The sequence below is a fragment of the Cheilinus undulatus genome, linkage group 21, assembly GCF_018320785.1.
Source record: "Cheilinus undulatus linkage group 21, ASM1832078v1, whole genome shotgun sequence".
Classification (NCBI taxonomy): domain Eukaryota; kingdom Metazoa; phylum Chordata; class Actinopteri; order Labriformes; family Labridae; genus Cheilinus; species Cheilinus undulatus.
In genome coordinates this window covers 26,477,125-26,498,573 of record NC_054885.1, presented here as the reverse complement: position 1 = coordinate 26,498,573, position 21,449 = coordinate 26,477,125, and the positions used below count along the sequence as shown (strand labels likewise).

The 21,449-nt window shown below is 38.1% G+C and overlaps 3 protein-coding genes across 4 annotated transcripts; 2 read left to right on the top strand and 1 right to left on the bottom strand.

Moving 5' to 3' along the window:
- Window positions 1-126: 126 nt before the first annotated feature.
- On the bottom strand, window positions 127-5,746 carry angptl6 (angiopoietin-like 6). The gene is made up of 7 exons (XM_041778034.1): window positions 5,468-5,746; window positions 4,482-4,978; window positions 4,257-4,394; window positions 3,970-4,180; window positions 1,972-2,165; window positions 929-1,199; window positions 127-836 (listed from the first exon to the last, which is right to left on the bottom strand). The coding sequence occupies exons 2-7, from the start codon at window positions 4,950-4,952 to the stop codon at window positions 652-654; spliced, it is 1,470 nt and encodes a 489-aa protein (XP_041633968.1). The 5' UTR covers window positions 4,953-4,978; window positions 5,468-5,746; the 3' UTR covers window positions 127-651.
- Window positions 5,747-8,889: 3,143 nt separating this feature from the next.
- ppan (peter pan homolog) lies at window positions 8,890-17,574 on the top strand. The gene is made up of 14 exons (XM_041817545.1): window positions 8,890-9,071; window positions 9,358-9,528; window positions 9,758-9,859; window positions 9,968-10,018; window positions 10,196-10,366; window positions 10,571-10,647; window positions 10,912-11,019; window positions 11,132-11,255; window positions 11,342-11,420; window positions 11,612-11,741; window positions 11,825-11,979; window positions 12,080-12,508; window positions 16,139-16,170; window positions 16,430-17,574. The coding sequence occupies exons 1-14, from the start codon at window positions 9,057-9,059 to the stop codon at window positions 17,387-17,389; spliced, it is 2,604 nt and encodes an 867-aa protein (XP_041673479.1). The 5' UTR covers window positions 8,890-9,056; the 3' UTR covers window positions 17,390-17,574.
- Window positions 17,575-18,520: 946 nt separating this feature from the next.
- On the top strand, window positions 18,521-21,331 carry eif3g (eukaryotic translation initiation factor 3, subunit G). Of its 2 annotated transcripts, none has more exons than XM_041817382.1 (10): window positions 18,521-18,664; window positions 18,753-18,799; window positions 19,400-19,488; window positions 19,858-19,917; window positions 20,004-20,108; window positions 20,191-20,386; window positions 20,509-20,625; window positions 20,729-20,865; window positions 21,034-21,140; window positions 21,224-21,331. In XM_041817382.1, exons 1-10 carry the CDS (start codon window positions 18,642-18,644, stop codon window positions 21,237-21,239), a joined length of 897 nt encoding a protein of 298 aa, XP_041673316.1. In that variant the 5' UTR covers window positions 18,521-18,641; the 3' UTR covers window positions 21,240-21,331. The 2 variants fall into 2 exon arrangements, with proteins under 2 accessions (XP_041673316.1, XP_041673317.1); XM_041817383.1 differs by having other exon boundaries at window positions 18,522-18,664; window positions 20,509-20,619.
- Window positions 21,332-21,449: the final 118 nt, after the last annotated feature.

The following is a 21,449-nucleotide window of genomic DNA, read 5'->3' as shown; positions in this document are numbered from 1 at the left end:
AGTATTCTAAAAATCTACCATAAAAGAGCTTACTTGACATTATTTATTGAGATTTACTTTGCAGAAATATGAACAATCAGCATTTACATTTTGTAGGAAAACAGCAATAGAAGAAAGACACGTCAACTCAGTATATGAAACTGTTTTCACTGACGCTTAAACACAGTAGCTAAACACTGTACAGCAAAGCTTCTCAATATGCAGCCTGTGGACCAAATGCAGCTCCTTAACAACCTTAATCTAAAATTTGAATCATACAAACAAAAAAAAAATGTCTTAATCATAATCATCAGTCTTAATCATGATATGTTGTATGTCATGCAGTTTAGGCAGCCTTATGTATCATCAGATCAAGTTTATTACAGCCTAGGCTAACGACAGAACTTTGTAACCATTACCTGCAGAAATTGAAAGAAAGACAGAATTTTCTCATTCATTATCTGGCCTTTTTCAGTACAGATTTCTTTTTTCCTTTTTTAAGGCAACAACCCACATCCAAGATTAAAATGTTGAATTGATCACTTTTGATTCCTTGAAATGTAAATGTCCTGCCCCCTTGCACTGCTGTACAGGGTTTACACTGAATATACTTGATTAATATGTCTACTTCAGTTCATAATGTTTTTTTTCCTTACATGTCCATTAAAAAAATTATGTGGGCTTGATCATCAAGTAAACTCGTTTGAGAGAGTAGGACCCTCCATGGAATTCTGCCCAGTAGACCCCATCCTGATAGCGGCTACGATAGTGTCCACCTCGATACCATACTCCATTCAAATTAGAGTGGGCACACATGTGGTACCACCAGCCTCCCTTTTGGTAATGAGCACAGTTACCTGGGGACACAATGAAAGGAGCAGACTGGTCAACACAAGTGCCTTAAATCTAGCTGAGCATGTACACAAAGAGAACCAGGAAAGGTGCAGACCTGTGTAGCTGTCTTTGTCTCGATCCAGGGTGGTGAAAGCCTTGTTGTTGTGCCACGAGAGGGAGTCCCCTGCATTGCCGTGGTATTGTCCTAACCGCAGTCGGTACCAGTCACTCTCCGGTTCCAAGTGGAAGCTGTCATACTCAGCAAACACCTGCCGGCCCTGCCAGTCCTCTAGAGCCACTCGCAGCTTATACTGGGCCTGTTTAGTTAGCCAGTAGAGGTGTTCCAGGCCGAGCCAGTACTCCCCATCTAGGTTCCCAAAGCCTTGCTGTAATACAAAAACAATTTATAAGAGGATAAGTAATCTGTATCAGTTGTTTACTTCCATGAAGTCTAGACTTTTTAGCTTTACTCACAACTTAACTAGGTATGTTGCTTTGTTAACTGCTTCATCCAGTCAGAATTACCTGAAAATGAATGAGGCCAATCTCCAAAAATTGTTTTTTAACACACAATCATTCTTCCTAGAGGATGAATCCAACTCATTTTTGCTGATCTCCAACTTACCCGGAAATATAACAAGTCTTTTTTTTTTTTTTGGCGAACCATTACAACATTAACTGGACAAACTAACTCTGACATTATAAACACTTCTTTCAGTTTCCTCTGAAGATACACCATACATGTTTTTGTCCAACATTTGTTCATACTTAAAGTGAAAAGTTTCCAATACAACTCTGAGAAAATTGCATTCTACATTCAAGTCATTTACCAGTCATGTCTCTCCCAGGAATATTCATATAAAATTGGTGATCCTCTGACCTAATTATCAAGCACCGTCACCTGGTCAGAATTTTAACAAGTCTGATACTTTGATTTATAACTAAAAAACTACAAATCTGACATTCCCAGCAGCCTTAACCATGTTATCATGCCAACACATTAAATGACATGGTCAACAGAGTTAGCATTGTACCTGCTATCAACACGTCAGCATGCCAACATCAGTTGCAAGGAGTTTGTTTTGCAAAATCTCTTCTTCATAAAATGAACACAGCACCCTAGGGGTGTAACGCAGACCTGCAAGAGTATGTGATCACCTTATACTGCTCCCAGGTTCTGAAGAAGTTGACCGAGCCATCCTGTCTCCTCTGGATGACCGTCCAGCCTCCCTGAGCTTGACTCTGCTCACACCACGCCTGCACAAGGCGGTTGGCATTCTGTAAGTGGAGCAAGTAGATCCCACTGGTGGTCTCGCCTGATTCTAAAACATGCTGGCAGTCCCGCCACGGGCCTAAAACAGAAGAAACACATATAATAGTTAGGGTGAGCTATATTACCAGTGCTTCATAAAGCTATTTCTCATTCCCACCCTTTGCATAGCACAGAAACGACACTGCTTACTCAGCTACAGGATACTTTTACATAGTATGTGAAGAAGAAATGCCACAAATCCTTCCTGTCTGCTTGCAGTCACACTTTTCAACCAAACCTGTATCCAGTGGAGCATAAAGGAGTTTCTAGCAATCAAAATGAAAGTACACTCACTTCTAACACATACAGTATGAAAAACTATGCAAAAAAGAAAGAAAAACTCTAATACTGATGTGTGTAATACTTTTAATGTGCATCAGCATATCCCCAAGCAGGAAAAAAGGGGACAGATTTTATGGGTCTCAGTCTCATTGAGTACCCATAGAGGCCCATCCTGTATTCAAGCAGTGATGAACCAACATTAGATCAGACCAAATACTCCCCATTAATTATTAAATCCCCCAAAACACTAATTTTATTTATGGTTGCTTAGTAAAAAGGAGCCTGTTTCAAAATGTACACCCCATTCCTCAAAAATGGTATGAGCTTTTCTAATAACAGAGGCCAGTTGAATTTAACTTTCTGTATGGCCTTTCTTGAAACTTCACAAAAGTTGGGATGGCAGAAAAGAAAGGAGAAAAAAAGAGGCAGGGCATTTGACCCCAGCAACAATCAATTAAACTCTAAAAGCTGATCAAAGCCATGCAAAGGAGATGAATCTAAGTCTGATTCAGCATATAGGGTTCTTATATGCACATGAGGAGGACACCTTTCTGTGGGTGGGCCGGCATTTCCTCTTTTTGTTCCGCGTAAAACTGTATTTTGAAACAGTTTCTGTAACTGATTTCTTACATGTGCAACTGATTTCTTACATGTGCACTGAAAGAACTGTATGTTCTTTTTAATTCTTTGTTGCTGCTGACACAAAAATCCCCATCGTAGGTTGAAAAAAATTATCTTCATATAACTAAGGCCCTTTACCCCTTATGATTAAAACTGATTAATGTCTGTGCAAATAGCTTTGTGAGTTTAATCTGGACCAGATAGATTTTAAATAATAACTCATAATTATTCATGGCAAATTTCTGAATTGAGCATCTAGCATCAAAAGAGCTATTTTATGTCTAACCCACTGCTATTATAAAGAACTGTACATATCATTGTTAATTTACAAAAAGGAGCGCTGTTTACAGGGATAACTGTAACTTTCAGGCTGATCACACACAGCTTCCTTTATCTTTTTAGACCTAAAGCTTTTTTCCCCAGCCTGTACTAGTATGTTCAGTGCCTCGTGCCATGGTGGTAAGATGAATGAAGAAACCTGTGCAGAAAAAATGTATACATGAACAAAGATCTCCCACACAAATAGTCTTCCCTGACAAGCATTTGTGGTCCATAATCAGTCCTATTCACACAAACAAAAAGAGACAATGCACAGTCTTTCAACAGACCTATCAGGAAGTGACACCCATGGTGGTGTTACTGTGGTTCTGCTGAGTTGTAAGAGCTCAAATCCACTGCTTTATCATTTAAACATTCCCCTTGAGCAAGTTTACAGCAGCATGATCAGTCAAAGTGCTGTGCTCTCTGTTCTGATAAGAGCTGTGAGCTGTTTCTGACATTGTTTAAGAGTTCCCAGAGAGATAGAGCTCCCATCAGCAGGTCAATGGCTCCTTCAGCTTCTGCTTATCAGAGAGGCTAAATAACTCTGACAGAAGATGGATGCATTTATACACACAGGTTCAAGTCTGATCAAGTATTCCTGCTGCTTTAAAGTGTTGTACCTGGAGTCTTTGTGACTGGAAAGCTAATGAACGGGGGGTCAGTAGGAGTGTTGGCTGTTGTGCTGGGGAGGGAATAAGTGGTTTTTTCCTTCTGTGGTGGAGGAGCACTTTGGTCCCTTTGAACATCGTTGGTCATTTTGTTGGCGCCGGAGCTGTAATTTGGATGCATATTGGACTGACTTTGTGGTGGTTCAGTTGTTACCTGTACAGACTGAAACAAAACAACATAGCATTATTGGCTGCTGTGGAAATTGGTAATGCATTTTATCTTGCTGTTTGATCTCTACCAGAGAGGCCTGGGTTAAGTCTCTGCACTGACACTGCTTCTCAAGACGAGCGATTAATTGGTTCTGTGAGCTCATCATGGAGGTGAGGGCGCCATATTTCTTCTCCAGTTCCCTGTAATTACTGGAAACCTGCAGAGCCTGACATCAGAAGATATTTGGACAAGTTGGATGATGATTTGGATACAATTACTTCACAGGAATCAAATATAAAAATCCTCTGCTCACCTGTGTTGTAGCATTTAACAGGAGGTTCTCCACCCTTCGCTGCTCCAAAGCTTGATCCTTCTTTTGCATGACTTCATGCAGCAGCTGGGCATAAAGCTGCGTAATACGAGAATTCATGTTGCTACTCTCTTTGCGCAAGGCTCTCACTTCTACAGCAAGGGACCCCTCCTGTTCCAGCTGGCTTCGAAGCTTCTCCATCTGCTCCTGCTGGCGTTTGAGCTCCGCCCGCAGTGTTGCCACCTCTGAATGGTTGGTGGAGGCAGACTGTGTATTCAAACACAGGGCTCCTGTGAGTTTTTGCTGTGGGACAATGAAGGTGTAGGAGCAACGGCCTCCTTTTGTATCTGAAGATCGTGATGAACGTTTCTGAGTGTCCTCGCCATGAGTGGCCTCCCTCCGTCCTCCAGCTTCTGGGATGTTCAGACAGAGTGTTAAAAAAAGAGTCAGGCCTATTGTTAGTGTCTTCTCCATGAATCTGTTCAACTTCTGTGGACGTCCTGGTGATAAAAACACATAAATATCAGCAGACTGAAATGTAAAGATAAAATACAAAAGAACATGTGTGGCACAAAGACAGAGTTTATGCTCATAGGAAGTGCTTGTTCTGGGTCACCAGATGTTTCCATTCAAAGTAAAAGTACACAGTTTCTCCTTTATCGGAATTTATTAGCAGGTCAACACTTAAGGGACAACAGTCAACATCAGCCCGCCAGAATCAACACAAACCGACTCACAGTCAATAGAAGAGCAATTACTGAATCCAGTCACAACAACCACAGTCAACACCATAAATACATGGAGCCAAAAAGTCAATATTTACATCTGAAACGTAAGTCTTCTCCAACTCTTATAAATGAAAAATGTTTTCTTTAATTTAACAAAAAAAAAAATCTTACTTTCATAAGGCCACCACACCAAAATAGACACCATAAACAGTGTAATCCAACTGGACTACATTGACATTTCCATATCATCTCAGAACTTACCCCAGAAGATGAAAGGTGTTCAGGATGTTTTGTCTTGCTCCAATGTGTAGCTGCAGCCCACTGCAGGACGCACTGATTTAAAATAAAAGTCTAATGCATTTTAAAAACTGCATATTTGGAAATCACAAAGAGTTACAGAGAGATAGTTCTTCCCAATTTAAAGTCATTTATGGTCCTCTGTTGATGATATAGAAAGGAAAGCAGAGAGGTTTTTGGCCATAGACATGAAAAATGGAAAGACATTCAAGTTTTAACAGCAACCAGGCAGCCTCTTCTTCTCCCAAGGGTCTATCCTACTATCTCTGCAGAAGACAACTAATTACAAACTGTCCAAATGCACCGCCTCCCTGTAGTTGTTGTTTAGCTGGCTGCTCAGTGCAAGAATCCCAGGAGGTCTCCTCCCTCTGCCATCACCCTGCACTCCAGCCACAGACGGAATCTCATTAGGAGCTGAACTAGAGTTGTCTTCAAATGCATTGTATAACATTAGGGCTGCAACCTACATTGGTTTTTGTTAGCAGCTGTATGATGGAAGAAGCATCAGATTCACACACTGGAAAAGTGAAGATTTGGTCTTTTGTGCTTGTTAAAGCATAAAAGGCCATGCTTGCTTGTTCAAATAGTTGTTATTCAGAACTGTGAAAACTCTCAGCTCTTAGTCATACTTTTCTTTTGTTACAGAATTATTTGCAGTTTGATTTATTTCCTTTATATTCGAATGTGCAGCTGGCTTACTCTTTCAGCCAATGATTTCCACCCAAAACGTTATCAAAGTTTAAATAGGTAGCTATAGGTTTTGCAAATCAGGGATATTAAAAACTGTGTATCTAGGCTATAGGCCTGATGAAGGAATAATTACAAAGATGCAAGAAGTTTGCAGAATGTGAACTCATCAAAATGTGTGCAATTTGTATTAAAATGCGCTGTCAACAAATGTTACATCAAAATAAGGCAGTGAACAGTTTTAACACTTTACCACTTTATAGTAGAAGAGTTTACTTCAACCTTATAATGAAGTCACAAGAGTTTGTAAAAAATTAATTTGATACTGGAGAACCATTGTATTTCTGATGTAAATATCATCTTGTGTCATCATGCTTCTTATACTTATTCACTCTTCAACATCAGAGAGGTCAGTGATTCACTGCTAAGATCATGCACTTATAATGTACATGAAGTCTGCTCTGTGGATAAAGATTTTGATGTTGTAAGGCACACTTTATGAAACAGCAGTGTTATTAAGTGGATTTTATATTGCACCAGTTGGCCTTCAGTAATACCTTACTGACTGGTTGAGGATCCTTGAATTAGGGGGTGGAAGTGCAGCTTTTCAAATAGTTCCACGCCTAAAATGTAGTTCTTTCAGGCATTGCATTGCCAGCACATACCTGAACACGTGAATTCATACCTTTTATAAATTCCGACGATTTATCTTTTTCCTGTTACCCATATGTTCTCTGTTGACGGAACTGACTGTTTATGGAAACTACGACAATGATACGTTTTTCTGTCGACTTGGCTAAATGCTTGTCTCTTTTGTCAAACAGCAGTGAAACATTGCAGTCCTTAACACGTCTTTAACAAAATTATTCTGACTTTTCTATGATACAAATATCGGTCCTTTGGGCTGCAGGCAAAACAAAAAAAAAGCGGGATGTCTTGAACATGATAAGTACACGAAAGCCCCCCACACACACACACACACATTTATTAGGCCTACATGCTTAAGTTTAAATCCAGAAATATAAATCCTAGCTGACATACTTAAGGTTAACGTTCCTTTAAAATCAATTTATACTAGGACAAAATAAAAAGTTAAATACCAACACTCACATTAATTCTTCTTTCTCCATTTATATCGTTATTTCTAGTAAACTACGGGCTACCTTAAGAAAGTAACACTGTTCCTCCTTTAATTTTAGCCGAGGATGAAGGTGTCCAGGGGCTAAACAGCTATGTGTGTTTGCTGCTTCCTGTCGGCCATATGTAAAAACTACAATACAACATTTATCTTCGGAGATAATTTTTTGAAAATAAAGTGGCTACATCAGGCCATGAGCCATTGTCCAGAAATTTAGTGTGGTTATATGATTTTTCTCGGTCAGCACATTTAAGGGTGCGTATTGCAGTTTGTCCTTGTCTACGGTGGCCTGGAAGTGCAATACAAAACTGCAAAGACTGAAACACTTTAGCAAAGCTTTATAAAAAATTACATAAATCAAAATTTTTTTACATTTCATAAAACAATGCAAAACACTTTTACAAATTTGGAAAAAAGCAAGTTTACATTGTACAAAACAAATGTACAAAAATGACAAAGTCTGAAATGCATTTGCAATAACTTTTTAACATTTCATGAAACAAATATAACATGTTACTACACTTAAAATTTTAGATTTACATTTTACAAAACAATTTTACATGAGCTAGGTCAAATTTATAAGCTGCAGAACACTTTTAGAACTTGAGAAAAAATGACCAAAATAAATTAATAAATAAATAAAAACAACAACAGTACCTTACAAAGAGGAAATGTATTAAATACCAGAAGTGACCCAAGTTTCAAGTTTTGTTAAAATTTTTAGGACTATAAGGTTTTGTATGAGACTTATAGATATGTTTTAAGTTCTGCAAAAGTGTTTCAGACTTTGTAATTTTGTATTACACTTTATAAATTTGTTTCAACTTATGTAAATCGGTTTCAGACTTTGTAATTTTGAATTAGACTTTGCAAACCTGTTTCAAGTTTTGCAAAAATGTTCGAGACTTTTTAAATTTGTATCAGGCTTCTTTAAATTGTTTCAAGTTTTTAAAAAGTGGTTCAGACTTTGTAAATTTATATCGGACTTTGTAAATTTCTTGCGAGTTTTGTAAAACAATTCAGACTTTGTAATTTCGTATCAGACTTTTTCTAAACTTGTTTTATAAACTGTAAACTTCTTTCCTCATTTGCATTTTTTTTTGTGTGTTACTGTCTTCATTTGTTGTATGACATATAAAAATGTTTTTGGTTGAAGTAAATTTGTTTAAAGCTTTGTAAAAATGTTTCAGACTGTAATTTTGAATTGCATTTCCAGGCTACAAAGCTAACCAGAAAAATTTGAAGCATTTATTTTATATGGGTTAATATGGGTTACTTTACTACCAGAACCTCCGGTTTTAATAATAATAATATAAACCAAGTTGTTTATGCACCGTTTCGCATGATAAAACCAAACGGGCAACACATTCTGGCAGCCTTCTTGGTGTTTGTTTTTTTTGTTTTGTTTTGTTTTGTTTTTTTTTGTTTTTTTTGTTTTTTGTTTATTTCAATTTGAATAGCATGTTTTTGCAATTAGAAAATACGGTAAAGCCTGCTTCTAGGAACCATTACCATTTCTGGTACATATTCAACCCGGATATATTAGTGTGACACACAAAGCGTAAGGTCGGGGAGCCATGTGGAAGCTGCTGTGCTGTCGTCTTGGTGGAGTTGTTCCATGTGTTGCGATTTTATGAGATGCTTTCTAATTGTCAGCATAATTAAAATGTCGTGAAGGTAAAACTGACCTTGTTGATTTAACTCACCCGCTCTTCGTTTCGTTGAATAATGGGGAAATCAAAGGTAAGTACCACCTCATGCTAGCACATTAGCTTCGCCAAAGAGTTAGTCTGAGGAGAACTTAGCACGATTTTAAACAGATTAACCAGTCGTTGTTTGTGGTTGTGGTAGAGCAACATATTTAAAGACAAATTTGTGGTTAAAAAAATGTTCTTGTGAGAGGGTGACATCAGTAAATCTTTTCAACTCTGAAGTCACATGTAACTGCGATTTCAAGCTAAATCACGACATAGATATCATTGTAGCTTATTTTGCACGATGATTTGATATGTATGGCTTGTGCTTTCAGACCAAGAACCAGAAGAAATCAAGAGCACAAGCTAACCATGTGGCCGAGGAAACATACGGAGCTGTCCCCCACTCTTTCGTATTTCACCGGGGTCAGATTGGAAAAAACGTGGGCCAGCTCATCCTGGATGTGCGGAGAGTTATGGAGCCATACACTGCCGAGTCTCTAAAGGTTTGTTATTATAGCTAGACTAGAAGTCTTTGACGTAAAGGTTTACAAGACTGGCCGACATTGCTGTTGGTCGTTTCACTTTGTTTAAAAGATGGATGTATTGAATTTTGATCTGGACTATTTCTCACAAAGTCAGCTTTCCTGAGGTGGCTGTAATTCAAAACATTTTAGGCTTGCTGTACTGTTTCCTACAAAAAATGACCGACCTGTTTGTGCTGTTTTACATCAGATTAGGAAGAAGAATGTGCTGAAAGACTTTGTGGCCATAGCAGGACCTCTTGGAGTGACACATTTTATGATCTTCAGCAAGACTCCCAGCAGTGTTAACATGGTAGGTTTAACATGGGAACTTCAAACCCCCAAGCTTCGGAAAAAAGTTGTTTAAGATCTGTTACTTTTCCCAGGGTGCATCCTCACATACTGCATGTTGTTCTTTCAGAGACTTGCTCGACTTCCCAAAGGTCCCATGCTCCATTTCAGAGTGCTCAAGGTAAATAAAAAACGTAAGAGTATCAGAATTTTTTTAGCTGGGTTCAGGTGATGACAGTATAATATTTGACTGTAAGTGATGTTTTCAAAGTAAACGCACTGATGTTCCCACATTACCAAAGCAGTTGCTTCCAGAACTCTTAGGCACTTTTAAAACGCATCTTCCTTTTTGTTGCAGTACTCTCTTATCAAAGACGTGGTTTCATCCCTGAAGAGGCACAGAATGCATGAACAACAGTTCACACATCATCCTTTACTCATCCTCAACAATTTTGGATCTGATGGCATGCAAGTCAAACTGATGGCTACCATGTTTCAAAACATGTTTCCCTCCATCAATGTGCACAAGGTATGCTTTCATGCAAAAAAGTGCATTGTTTGCTTTGTACCTTTAGAAATAAGGCTTTATGGCATGATGAAAGTATAGTCTTCTGAGATTTCCTTTGAAGATTTTAGAAAAGTAAACGCTTTCTGACCTCTTTATTTCTTGAGCCATGTCGAATCTTTGATTCTGGTGCTGTTTGTTCAAACTGAGGATATTGTTGTTTTCCAGGTGAGCCTTAATAATATCAAGAGGTGTGTGCTGCTGAATTACAACCCAGAGTCCCAAGAAATTGAATTTCGGCATTAGTAAGTAAAAATGTACTTTTCTAAACAAAATAAAAATTTAAAAGTTGAATTGTCTATAATATGTAAGAAATATTTTTAATGTAAGGGTAAAATCCCCCACTCTACACACGTGTTTCTGGGCTCAGATGATGACGGATTGAAACTTGACTGTTCAGTGATGTTTGTTCAAAGTAAACGCACTGATGGGCCCTTACACAATTATGTTTCCTCTATGTTTTGATGAAATATCACACTGACCCATGTGATCATTTCTTCAACCTGCAGTAGTCTGAAGGTTGTTCCTGTGGGCATGAGTCGCGGAGTCAAGAAGCTCATGCAGGAGAAGTTCCCCAACATGAGCAAGTTTGACGACATCAGTGAGCTGCTGATAAAGTAAGATTTTTTTAAGGTACAATTTTAAAAAGGGGCACTTGACTCTGAGGGGTGGCAGCCACAGACTGAACATGTGTGAGTTGTTTTATCATGTTTTATGGTTATCTTTCAGAGGGGCAAACCTTTCAGAGAGTGAAGCAGAACAGGATGGGGATTATAACATAACTGAACTGCCACAGGTCTATTCAGGACGAGGAAACATGGCATCCCAGCAGAGTGCTGTCCGTCTGACTGAGGTGAGTCTGCAAAAGGGAATGCAACTGTAAACAAAGTAACAACAAGGCAAAGATTAATCCTAATTGTCGTAATGATTTTACCTCAGATTGGTCCTCGCATGACTCTGCAGCTCATGAAGATACAAGATGGCATGGGAGAGGGCAATATTCTGTATCACGCTGTCAGTAAGTTGTCTCTCTTTATTTCTCTTTCAACTTAGTATAATCCAGGTGTACATGATGAAAAAATCAGTATGAATTCTATGATTTTTCTCTAAAAGTAAACGCTTACTGATGCATCTGAAGATAACATGGTTAATTGTAGATTTGCTACAGATTTTTTTTGATGGAAAATTGTTGTGTGCTTTGTTTGCCAGTCTCTAAGACAGAAGATGAAATACAGGCGATCCTGGACCGGAAGGAGGCACAGCTGAGAGAGAAACAGGAGCGCCGGAAAAAGCAGGAACAGAATGTTGCTTTGAAAAAAGAGAAGAAAGAAGAGAACAAGTAATTAGATCTTTTAGATCATGATTCCTCTGCAGCATCAGTTTTAAGAGGTTTAAATGTTAAGCAGTTTCTCTTCTTATCAGGAAAAGAAGCCTGGCAGGCATTAAGAGGAAACATGCTGAGTCTGATGAGGACAGCGAGGTGGAGAATCCTGGCATGCAGGAAGATCAGGCAGCTGCTGAGTCTGATGATGAGGTGGAGTATTACAGACAGGCTGTGGGAGAGGAGCCAGATGAAGGTGAGTGTAAGGTATTCTTTAGGGCATGCCAACCAGCTCCTGGGTGTTACTTTAAATACAGTTATTGACCAAAATCTCTTTTTTTCCCCTGCCTGTACAGACATGTTTCCCAGTGCCAGGAAGAGGCCACACTCAGAGAAAACTCGTGGACCTGCCAAGAAGCGGAAGATGTCCCCTGGTAAATCAAGAAGAAAAGATGGAGATGCCAAGTCATCAGATGGCAAAAGTCCAGCCGGAATTCAGAGAGACAAAGGAAAGGGATGGAAGAAATCCAGAGATGGGGAGAAAGCATTTGGAAAGAAAATGAAGCCTGGAGGAAAGGCATTCAGAGGAAAGACATTTGCAGCAAAGAAAGCTGCTGATTATGAGATAAAATTTAGTGGCAAGAAGAAATTTGAAGGCAACAAAACATTTGGGGGGAAGAAAAACAAGGACAGGCCATTTAAAACTAAAGGTCAAAAAGGTACGCCAGGCTTCAAGAAGAAAGGCGTAGGACCTAACCAAGGCTTCAAACAGAGGAAGGGAAAGGGCTGAGCTCTAACTCTTCTTTTTGGACCCAAATGTTGAATGTGTTCATATGCTGGAGCAGCAGAGGGCAGCAAGCATCCATCTGCTGAAAAGGTCTCAGATTGTGATGTCTGAATGGATCATCTGTGACTGACAGCTGCTTGTCAGACCGTTGATGGCTGAAAGCAACAGAGGTTAACAATAGTGCTTTATTTTCACATTGTCTGAGTTAATATTAAAATGTAATTGTCTAATAAATATTCAGAAAATATGAGTGTAGTGGATGATTGCATAGTTTTCAGCACTTGTGCACCCAGCACATTTGGGAATTTTAAATATAACTGGTGGATTTTATTTTCATCCCACCACCTTCAAAGAAAAAACTGTACCTCCAAGGCATACAAGGGAAGTTTATTTTGATAAATGGCTTGACAAAGTTGGTGTTAATTGTGGGAACCGACATGTTTTTTTTTTCTTTTGCAGAAATGTTTTTCATTAAACCAATATCTTCATATTTGAAGGCCATTTCAAGGTTAAAATATTCAGATGTGGAACCAGTTCTGTCAAACAATGGCTGTAAGGGCGACTATTTTAGACATGTTTTCAAGAATTTAAAGAATGCATTTCACAGGTTTGAGTTTGACTTGGGAGTTGTGGTCATACAGACTGGATCTTTGAGCTTGGAGTTCAGTGTAGGAAAGAATCCAACCACGCCTGTGCTGTTTTGTTAGGTGCTGATGTTTTTGAACAATTCTTCACAAGATGACTGAGGTGAGTAGAGATAAAAATGGACTAGATACGTGCCTTGTTGACAATTTCAATGTCTTGCTTTTTCATGTGAAGGATATCCGTTTCTGGGATCTATGTGGTTAGAAATTAAGGTGACATTGAAAATGCTTTGAAGAATTTCCTTCAAGTCATTTACTTAAACATGGCTGAAGAGTTCATACAAATAACCGCTAGCATAAAACCATAATGAAAGAGTTTCTAGCGCTGTGTAATTCACATTGATTAAAAAAAAAAAAGTCCCTATTAGTGTAACCTCAGATCTGGTTTTCACCCGGCTGGGCGCTCCGTTGTCTGTATTTTTTTAAAGGAATGTGTTTTTTAAGGTCCAGAGGTGGTAGCATTGTACAGCCAGGTTATACCTTAGAATAAGTGTCTGTGCACTAGACAGTTGTGAATGGAATAGTGGAAACTATCATGAGTAATGTATAACAAAAGGGTAACATGAAAAAAACCTGAAATGGTAGAAACAGTTTGAAAGTGCCCAGCAGTACTGGTGATTATTGTGGACTTCTACTAAGGTGGATAGACAGGCACCTTATATTAGCTGCTTCTAATTTAAGCTGGTACATGTCCAAACTTCCCCTTGTTTGCAGTCAGATTAATGTCTTATGGTTTACTCTAACAAAGATCTTAAAACATTTTTATTTCTTTTCATACTTAATCCTGTAAAGGTTGTCTCTACCCAAAAGAAGGTGAATAGTTGTGTGCCAAAGTGTGAGTTCTTCACATAAGTAAAGCTTGTATGTTAACCACTCTTTGTTCTAGGGCTTTTTTTCATATCCATGGCTAGTTTTGAATGTTTGCTGTACAGTTTTGAGGTTGGGTTTACCAGAAAACAATCTTATTTACATTTTTGATAAAGCGTCCCAAAACTCTATAGACATTTCTATTGGGTTTCCATTTTTCTGGACAGTGTTTGGTTTAATTAGACAGTCTGATTGGCCCACAGTCAGGACTGGAACCATTACTAAATATGATTTATTAAAGTGCTCTCAGGTTCTTTTTCTAACAAACACATCTCAGGATATGTACACATTGGCACTCATACACACTTTATCACATGTCAGTGCTTATAAAGTTTTTCCACTTTACTAGCCAAATAGTTAACATCATATATGAACTGTAAACAATGCAATTCTGATATTTTTCCACTTAAAAAAACACAACACAATTTTGAAAGAGGGATTCTAGATAAAAGAACCCACCCCCTGTTACTCAATCAACACTTAATAGAATAAAAAAAAGATCTTATTGTCAGTAATGATGAGTGTTTGAGTTCAAATAATGATATATATTTTGCACTTACATTTAGAATCAACAAGGTTATAGATGGCTACCTGTGAAAAAGGAAAGTTTTCTCCCTTTGCCTTGCCACAACCTGTGTATTGTCCCATGTCACAAATAAATAAATTATATATATTCAGTTGTAACGTACTATTATTCTATGTTTTATATGCAAAGCTGGAAAAGTAAAAAAGTATTTAATTAGAAACTTAAGTACCGAGTACTGAGTCGATACTGAAGAGTTGTACAGTAAAATATGGACTCAAAATAGGTTGTTCAGGCAAAGTCACACCTCTTCAATAGAGTAAAATAAACAGAAAAATTTAGTGTTAACTGAACTCATTTAGAATTAAAAAAGTACAAAAGTATTGTACTCAAGTAAAGTTACTCTGGTTAAAACTTAAGTAGAAGTAAAAGTGCTGGTATCAAAATCCACGTCAAAAAGTACAAGTAAACAAAAAACTGCTCAGTTAAGGTAATTTTAGTAAATGTTATTCACTACTCTCCATCCCTAGTTATATGTGGCTAGTTTTTCAGATCTTGTTCCATTTGTATATCTGAGAGCAGTTCCTGTACCTGTGCTATTTATCAAAAATATATTTTTAATCAGACAGGTTGTTGGATTGAAGGAGAAATGTAGACATTTGGAACAAATGGTTACATAAACTCTGTGCATGGAATTTAGCTAACTTGTTGCATACCAAATAAGAAAGAAACTGCTTGTCTGGTATTTGCTGACCAATCACATAAAGTCAAAAGTAAGAATAGATGCATTAAATCAGTGAGTAAGTACAGCAGTTAAACCTTAATAGTTGTGCATTATAAATTTTGAGGCAAGCCATTTTCCAATCACACTTTTAATAATGAGAGGAAGGTAATGATTTCAATTCAGACCTAGCTTCTGCTATCCAAACCCATGTGACAGGTATAGCATTAGACTTCTGACAGAAAGTAAGGCAGAAACATTCCTATTTGCCTTATGGCTCTAGTTGTCTCTCTGTCTCCTTCACACAACCAAATACAAAACAGGATTTTATTTGTCACTAATGGAATGTTTTCAAAAACCTATCTGAGATTTCTGTCTTAAAAAAATAAAAGTATTTTTATTTTTATTTTTTTTAAATCCCTTTTAAATGAACTATATGGACAAGAATGATACCAGACCTAAGCTTCAGTCCAATTTAGGAATGAGAAATGTAATGCAGATGAGTATTAGTGACAACCAACTCCAGTCACCCCTACTTTAAATTATACCCTGTGTGCTTTAGTCTATAGTGGTATCTTTATGATAAGCTGCAGTTGCACACAATACTGATGTAAAAAAAATATGAAGAACCTTGGCACAAGAACATTTTATCAGTTCCATGATGTAAACTTTGATTGAACTGGTTTTAATATTGCTGACCTGATTTCCCAACACTTGCTGTGCCATGACCTGTTGTGTCGTCAGTGCTTCTTCGAATTGTGAAAACAGACAGTTAAGAGGAAGTGGCATTTGGTTTGAAAAGTCCTTCTTACACACTTCTCCCACATTTTGAAAAAGGCATATGAGATGCTTTATGCCACAATTTATTTACAGATATCACAAGGGGGAATGAAGTTGACTCTCAGGTTAGAATTCACAGCACAGTAACCTGCAAGCCTGCCTTTTGGTAAGTCAAACTTCTGTTTTCCTGTTTTTTACATTATGTTTTTTTAAAATCCTGCCCTCTGTCACTGGCTTTTCTAATTTCCCATACTCAATTATAGATATCATTTATGATCTGCAGCTAAAATTAATGTAATGTTTATCTTTAAAAAAGAGACATGAAACCATACTTCTTTTTTTATTTGTTTTTACAGATATCAGACCCTTGAACTGTGAAAGCAGCACCCTTCTGCTAAAAACAAGATGGTGCACAATTTCTCTGCCTGTGAAAAGTTTCAGATTACGTTGCTACCCTCAGTGTATGGCATCGAGTTTATTGTTGCCCTGGCAGGAAACCTGTTTGCTCTTTGGCTGCTGGTGGTCAGAGAAAGAAAGAACTGGCACACTGGGGTGGTCCTGTCTTGCAACCTGGCGATCAGTGACCTGTTGTACGTCCTGACCCTGCCTCTGCTGATTGTCTACTACTCCCTCGAGAAACACTGGCTGTTTGGTGACTCTGTTTGTAAGATTGAGAGGTTTCTCTTCAACTGCAATCTGTATGCGAGCATCTTCTTCATCATGGCGATAAGTGTCAACCGATGTGTGGCCCTTGTGTGGCCCTTTTTCACTCGATCTCATGTTGGGCCCGCCCACGCCAAAGCTGTCAGCATCATCATCTGGATCCTTGTAGGAGTCATTTCCTTCCCTGTGTTGAAATTTTCCTCTGTTTGCCCCAACGAATACAACAACAGCTCTTTGTGTGTGTCCTTCTGTAACCACACACAGGGGGATGAAAGCCCTCATGTCACTTACAGACTCTTTCTTGCAGTGTTTGGATGTCTGGTTCCCTTCTTGGTTACTTTCACTTCTTATTGTGTGGTTATTTGGGTGGTGTGGAAAAATGTTAATATAACCACACTGGAGAAACGCAAAGTAGCCCTATTGGTCAGTTCAGTTCTTGTGCTATATGCTGTTTCCTTTGGGCCTTACCATGTCTTTCAAATTTATCACTTACACCTGAAAATCAAGAACCCAAACAACTCAAACTGTTGGGTCTATGACATGTACCAAGTGTCAAAAGGGCTGGCAACTTTGAATATGTGTATTCACCCGATCCTGTACATGGCTCTGTTTGACAGCATAAGAGTAGCTTGTTGTGGAAGGAGCCAAGAAGACAAATACAGGGGAGGAATGAGGAAATAAAGCAGCTTTTTAGCAGATCAAATAATGTTATGTCCTAATACTTGAGCAAATGTATATTCTGTACAATTTTTTCCTTTTTTTTTTTTACAGAGGATAATTTGGTCAACTTTCTTGATAGATTTTGTTTCTTTTTTTATTGTTGAAAGTTACAAATGTCCTAAACTGTATACATAAACACATCTCTATTGACTCATTTTGCTGTAGTCGTTCTTATTTATAATTACTTTGGGGAACTTTTGTCTTGACTTTTATAACTCTTGTAAACCAAGACACTACTGATCTCTGTTTTTGTTCATTTTTTCCCCTTAAAAGTCTAAATAGTTGGCTGTCAATAGGATTTTTCATTCCTCAACAATTATAGTGAAATTAAGCAGACATTGAAATTATTGAGGAATTAAAAATCTCTTACAATTATATTGTAATCTGGATCTTATTAGACAAAATTACCAATGATGCATATGGCATGTTTCTTGCAAAATAACTTAAAATGCAGTGTTCCAAATTATTATGCAAAACAGAGTTTCAAAACAATCAATAGTTTCTAACAGATTTCTAACAGATAAAACAGAAATCCGTTTTAATTTTTTTTTTTTTTTTTTTTTTTTTTTTTTGCCTTAGTTGGTTATTTTTCTCAAACCAGAACTATTTCAATCAACATCTTTCTAGATCAAGTTACAAGATTGAACATAGGAGCTCTTCTTGATATCACCTTAATAACTCTTTTACCCATTGAAGTTGTATATAAATCGGTGTAATGAATTCAAAACGAGGCAAGGGGTTTGTTTTCGAGGAAGTGGTTTCCAATATTTTCAATGGAGGCAATAAACCATTTAAAATAAAAATACAAAAGTAAAACATATATTTTCTTCACTTCAATATTTCTTCAGAATGATAAGGAAGACGGTTATCCAAGCTCGTGTTTACCTCTGACACACTTTCTCCAACTTTGGAAATATTTCTAGCACAACATAACGTGAAAATCTTCTCTCAAGAACTGTATTCAACCAGATGAAGACCCATAAATAGCTTTTTTACAAGCCGCATAAGAGCATACATTTTTTCTGCTGTTCTTCTAATTAGGTTAGAGTAACGTTTACAACAAAAATCCTGAATTTTACTTTGAAGTTTAGTGTTAAAAAAACATTCTACTTTTAATGTGAAATTAAAATCCCGGAAGTATTTGCGGTGGCGCTCTGACTCTAACTCGCGCTGTTACGTATGGTGCGGTCCTGAAGCTAAGCTAGCTGAGAGGATGCCGTCGATTGAATACGACGAGTGAGTGCTGTTACGGATATTAAATGTATTAGACTGTTTTGTTAACGTTTTATTGATCTAATACTGTGTATAAATCTCCCCTCTCCAGCTCCAAGCCCAGCTGGGCAGATCAAGTCGAAGAAGAAGGAGATGAAGGTAAAGAGCCAACTGCTAGTTTGAGCTGATGCTACAGCTAGCATATATGCTGTCCGGTGCAGGAGGCCAGTTAGGCGGCTTCCACTTCCACGTGGTTTCCCAGCGTAACACTTAGTTAAAGTTCATTTTAATGTGATCTTACGGTCAACATTATTTTTATAGTGGGACTTACCAATCAATGGTTCATACTTTAACAATCACCTTAAAACTGAAAGATCTTAGATGGATATGCAGTGGCCTGTTAGCAGTGACGTCAGTAGTGTCGTTCAGTGAAGAGTAGCTAATGGTGAGCTAGCTCAGCGACAGCCAAGTAACTGTCGATGTGACAGGCTTTAGTGTATGTCGGTCCCACTTAGCAATGAAACGTTATGTTCTCTGCTAAATCCCACTGCGTTAACAAGGTATAAATGTTATTGAGATGTGGGGCGAATTCTGGAGTGAGTAAAAAGTAGAGATGCATTCGTAAGAGAAGAGGATAATGTACTAGGATTCATTGATAGTGTTAACAGCATAGAACAATTGTGATGAACATCAAATAAAGTCTTTTTTCCCCCTTTGACTTCCTTCTCAATCTAACTTGTGTTAATATTGTTTTGTCAGGAACACTACCACCTCCAAAGGAAACCATCAAAGGAAACATTAAAACTATAACAGAATATAAAATTGATGATGACGGAAAGAAATTCAAGGTAATATGACTGATGTTTTCTTTGTATGCATTAAGACTGTTAACCGTGATACTTTGTTTAGTATTGTGTGGTGACTGATTCTGTGTTAATACACAGGCTAGGAAATTATCAGTGATTATAATAATGCGGTGCAGATGCAGCTTTTGGTAAACTCTGAGACCATTAAAACTTAAGCTGTGGCTATTCAACTTGAAATACTTTCAAAGCAATAGAGAAAGTATCAATTTATCCTTATATCATACATTTATTGGCATTTTAAGTGTTGATATTCATGGATGACATTACCCACTATTTAACTAGTTTTTTGTCATATTTTATATATATGTGAAATTAAGATTTTATAACAGACTTGCTGGTTGACTCCTCTAGATTGTGCGGACCTTCAAGATTGAGACGAGGAAAGCTTCAAAGGCAGTTGCCAGGAGAAAGGTCTGCTTTTAAATGTAGAAAACAAAATCAGATTCACTCTGAAAGGAAAGTCAAATGTGTGTCATTGCATTTTCCTCTCATTTCAGAACTGGAAGAAATTTGGAAACTCTGAGTTTGATGCACCAGGTCCTAATGTTGCCACCACCACAGTGAGCGATGACGTCTTCATGACTTTTATTTCAAGCAAAGAGGTGAGTATTCATAATGAATGTAAATATTTTGTGTTAATGCTTACTGTTGAGATGTCTAAGTAACCAAAGTCTCTCTCTGCAGGACTTAAATGCCCAAGACCAGGATGAGGACCCCATGAACAAACTGAAAGGACAGAAGATTGTGTCTTGTCGTATTTGCAAAGGTGACCATTGGACCACCCGCTGTCCATACAAGGACACGTTGGGCCCCATGCAAAAAGAGCTGGCTGAGCAGCTTGGACTTTCCACTGCAGACAAGGAGAAGCCTGCTGGCTCTGGTATTAACAACACACCTTTTATGTCATCAGATTTAGATTTGTATTTTGTGGCCCAGTGTGAGACAGTGGTTTATTGTTCCTAAAACAATGTCTGATGTTGCCTTCTTTTCCTCTCTGACTAGTTGAACCAGAGCCTGCACAGCCTGCGCAGAGCAAGACTGGGAAGTATGTTCCCCCAAGTCTGAGAGACGGAGGCACGCGAAGAGGGGAGTCGATGCAGCCAAACCGCAGAGGTGGGTGTAAGTTTGTGCACCTGCTTCCTTTTCTCATCTATACTCAAGATTATTTTTGTAGCTGCCGGAGCATTTCCTCATATGAATGGCTTCTGTTTGCACCTTACAGCTGATGACAATGCTACCATTCGTGTGACCAATCTGTCTGAGGACACCCGGGAGACTGACTTGCAGGAACTCTTTAGGCCATTTGGCTCCATCTCAAGGATCTATTTGGCCAAAGACAAGAACACTGGGCAGTCTAAGGTTTGTGCCCCGTTTGACCATACAAATATTACACACCTTTTTAGTGTTTTTCCAAGTTCAGTACCTCGATGGAGTACATTGCATTCCAAAAAACTGTTGCATATAAAAACAGGCCAAAACCAGCATAGTCCTGCTGCTTCATTCAAGGACTCCTCTTTGTTTCTGCAGGGATTTGCCTTCATCAGCTTTCATCGCCGCGAAGATGCAGCCAGAGCCATTGCTGGAGTGTCAGGATTTGGATATGATCATCTTATTCTCAATGTTGAATGGGCCAAGTAAGTCAGAGTCACGTGAAAGATTCCATGATGTTAGCTTGCTCACATTTCTAGCAGTAATGTGCATTTTATTCTCTTTGCAGACCTTCAAACAACTGAGGAATCTATCAGAGTAAATTCCAGGATGCTGCCAGATTTTATCGTGATAAAATATGGCTGTTCACTTAATAAAGAAAACCAATGTTGTTACACTTCAGTTGTCAATGATTTTATTTTACTGTTGATTTAACCCCCAGTACCTCCATTAATTTCATCAAACAAAACTGACAAAAAATTGTTAAATCCCTTGTTTCCATGAGAAAGATGAAA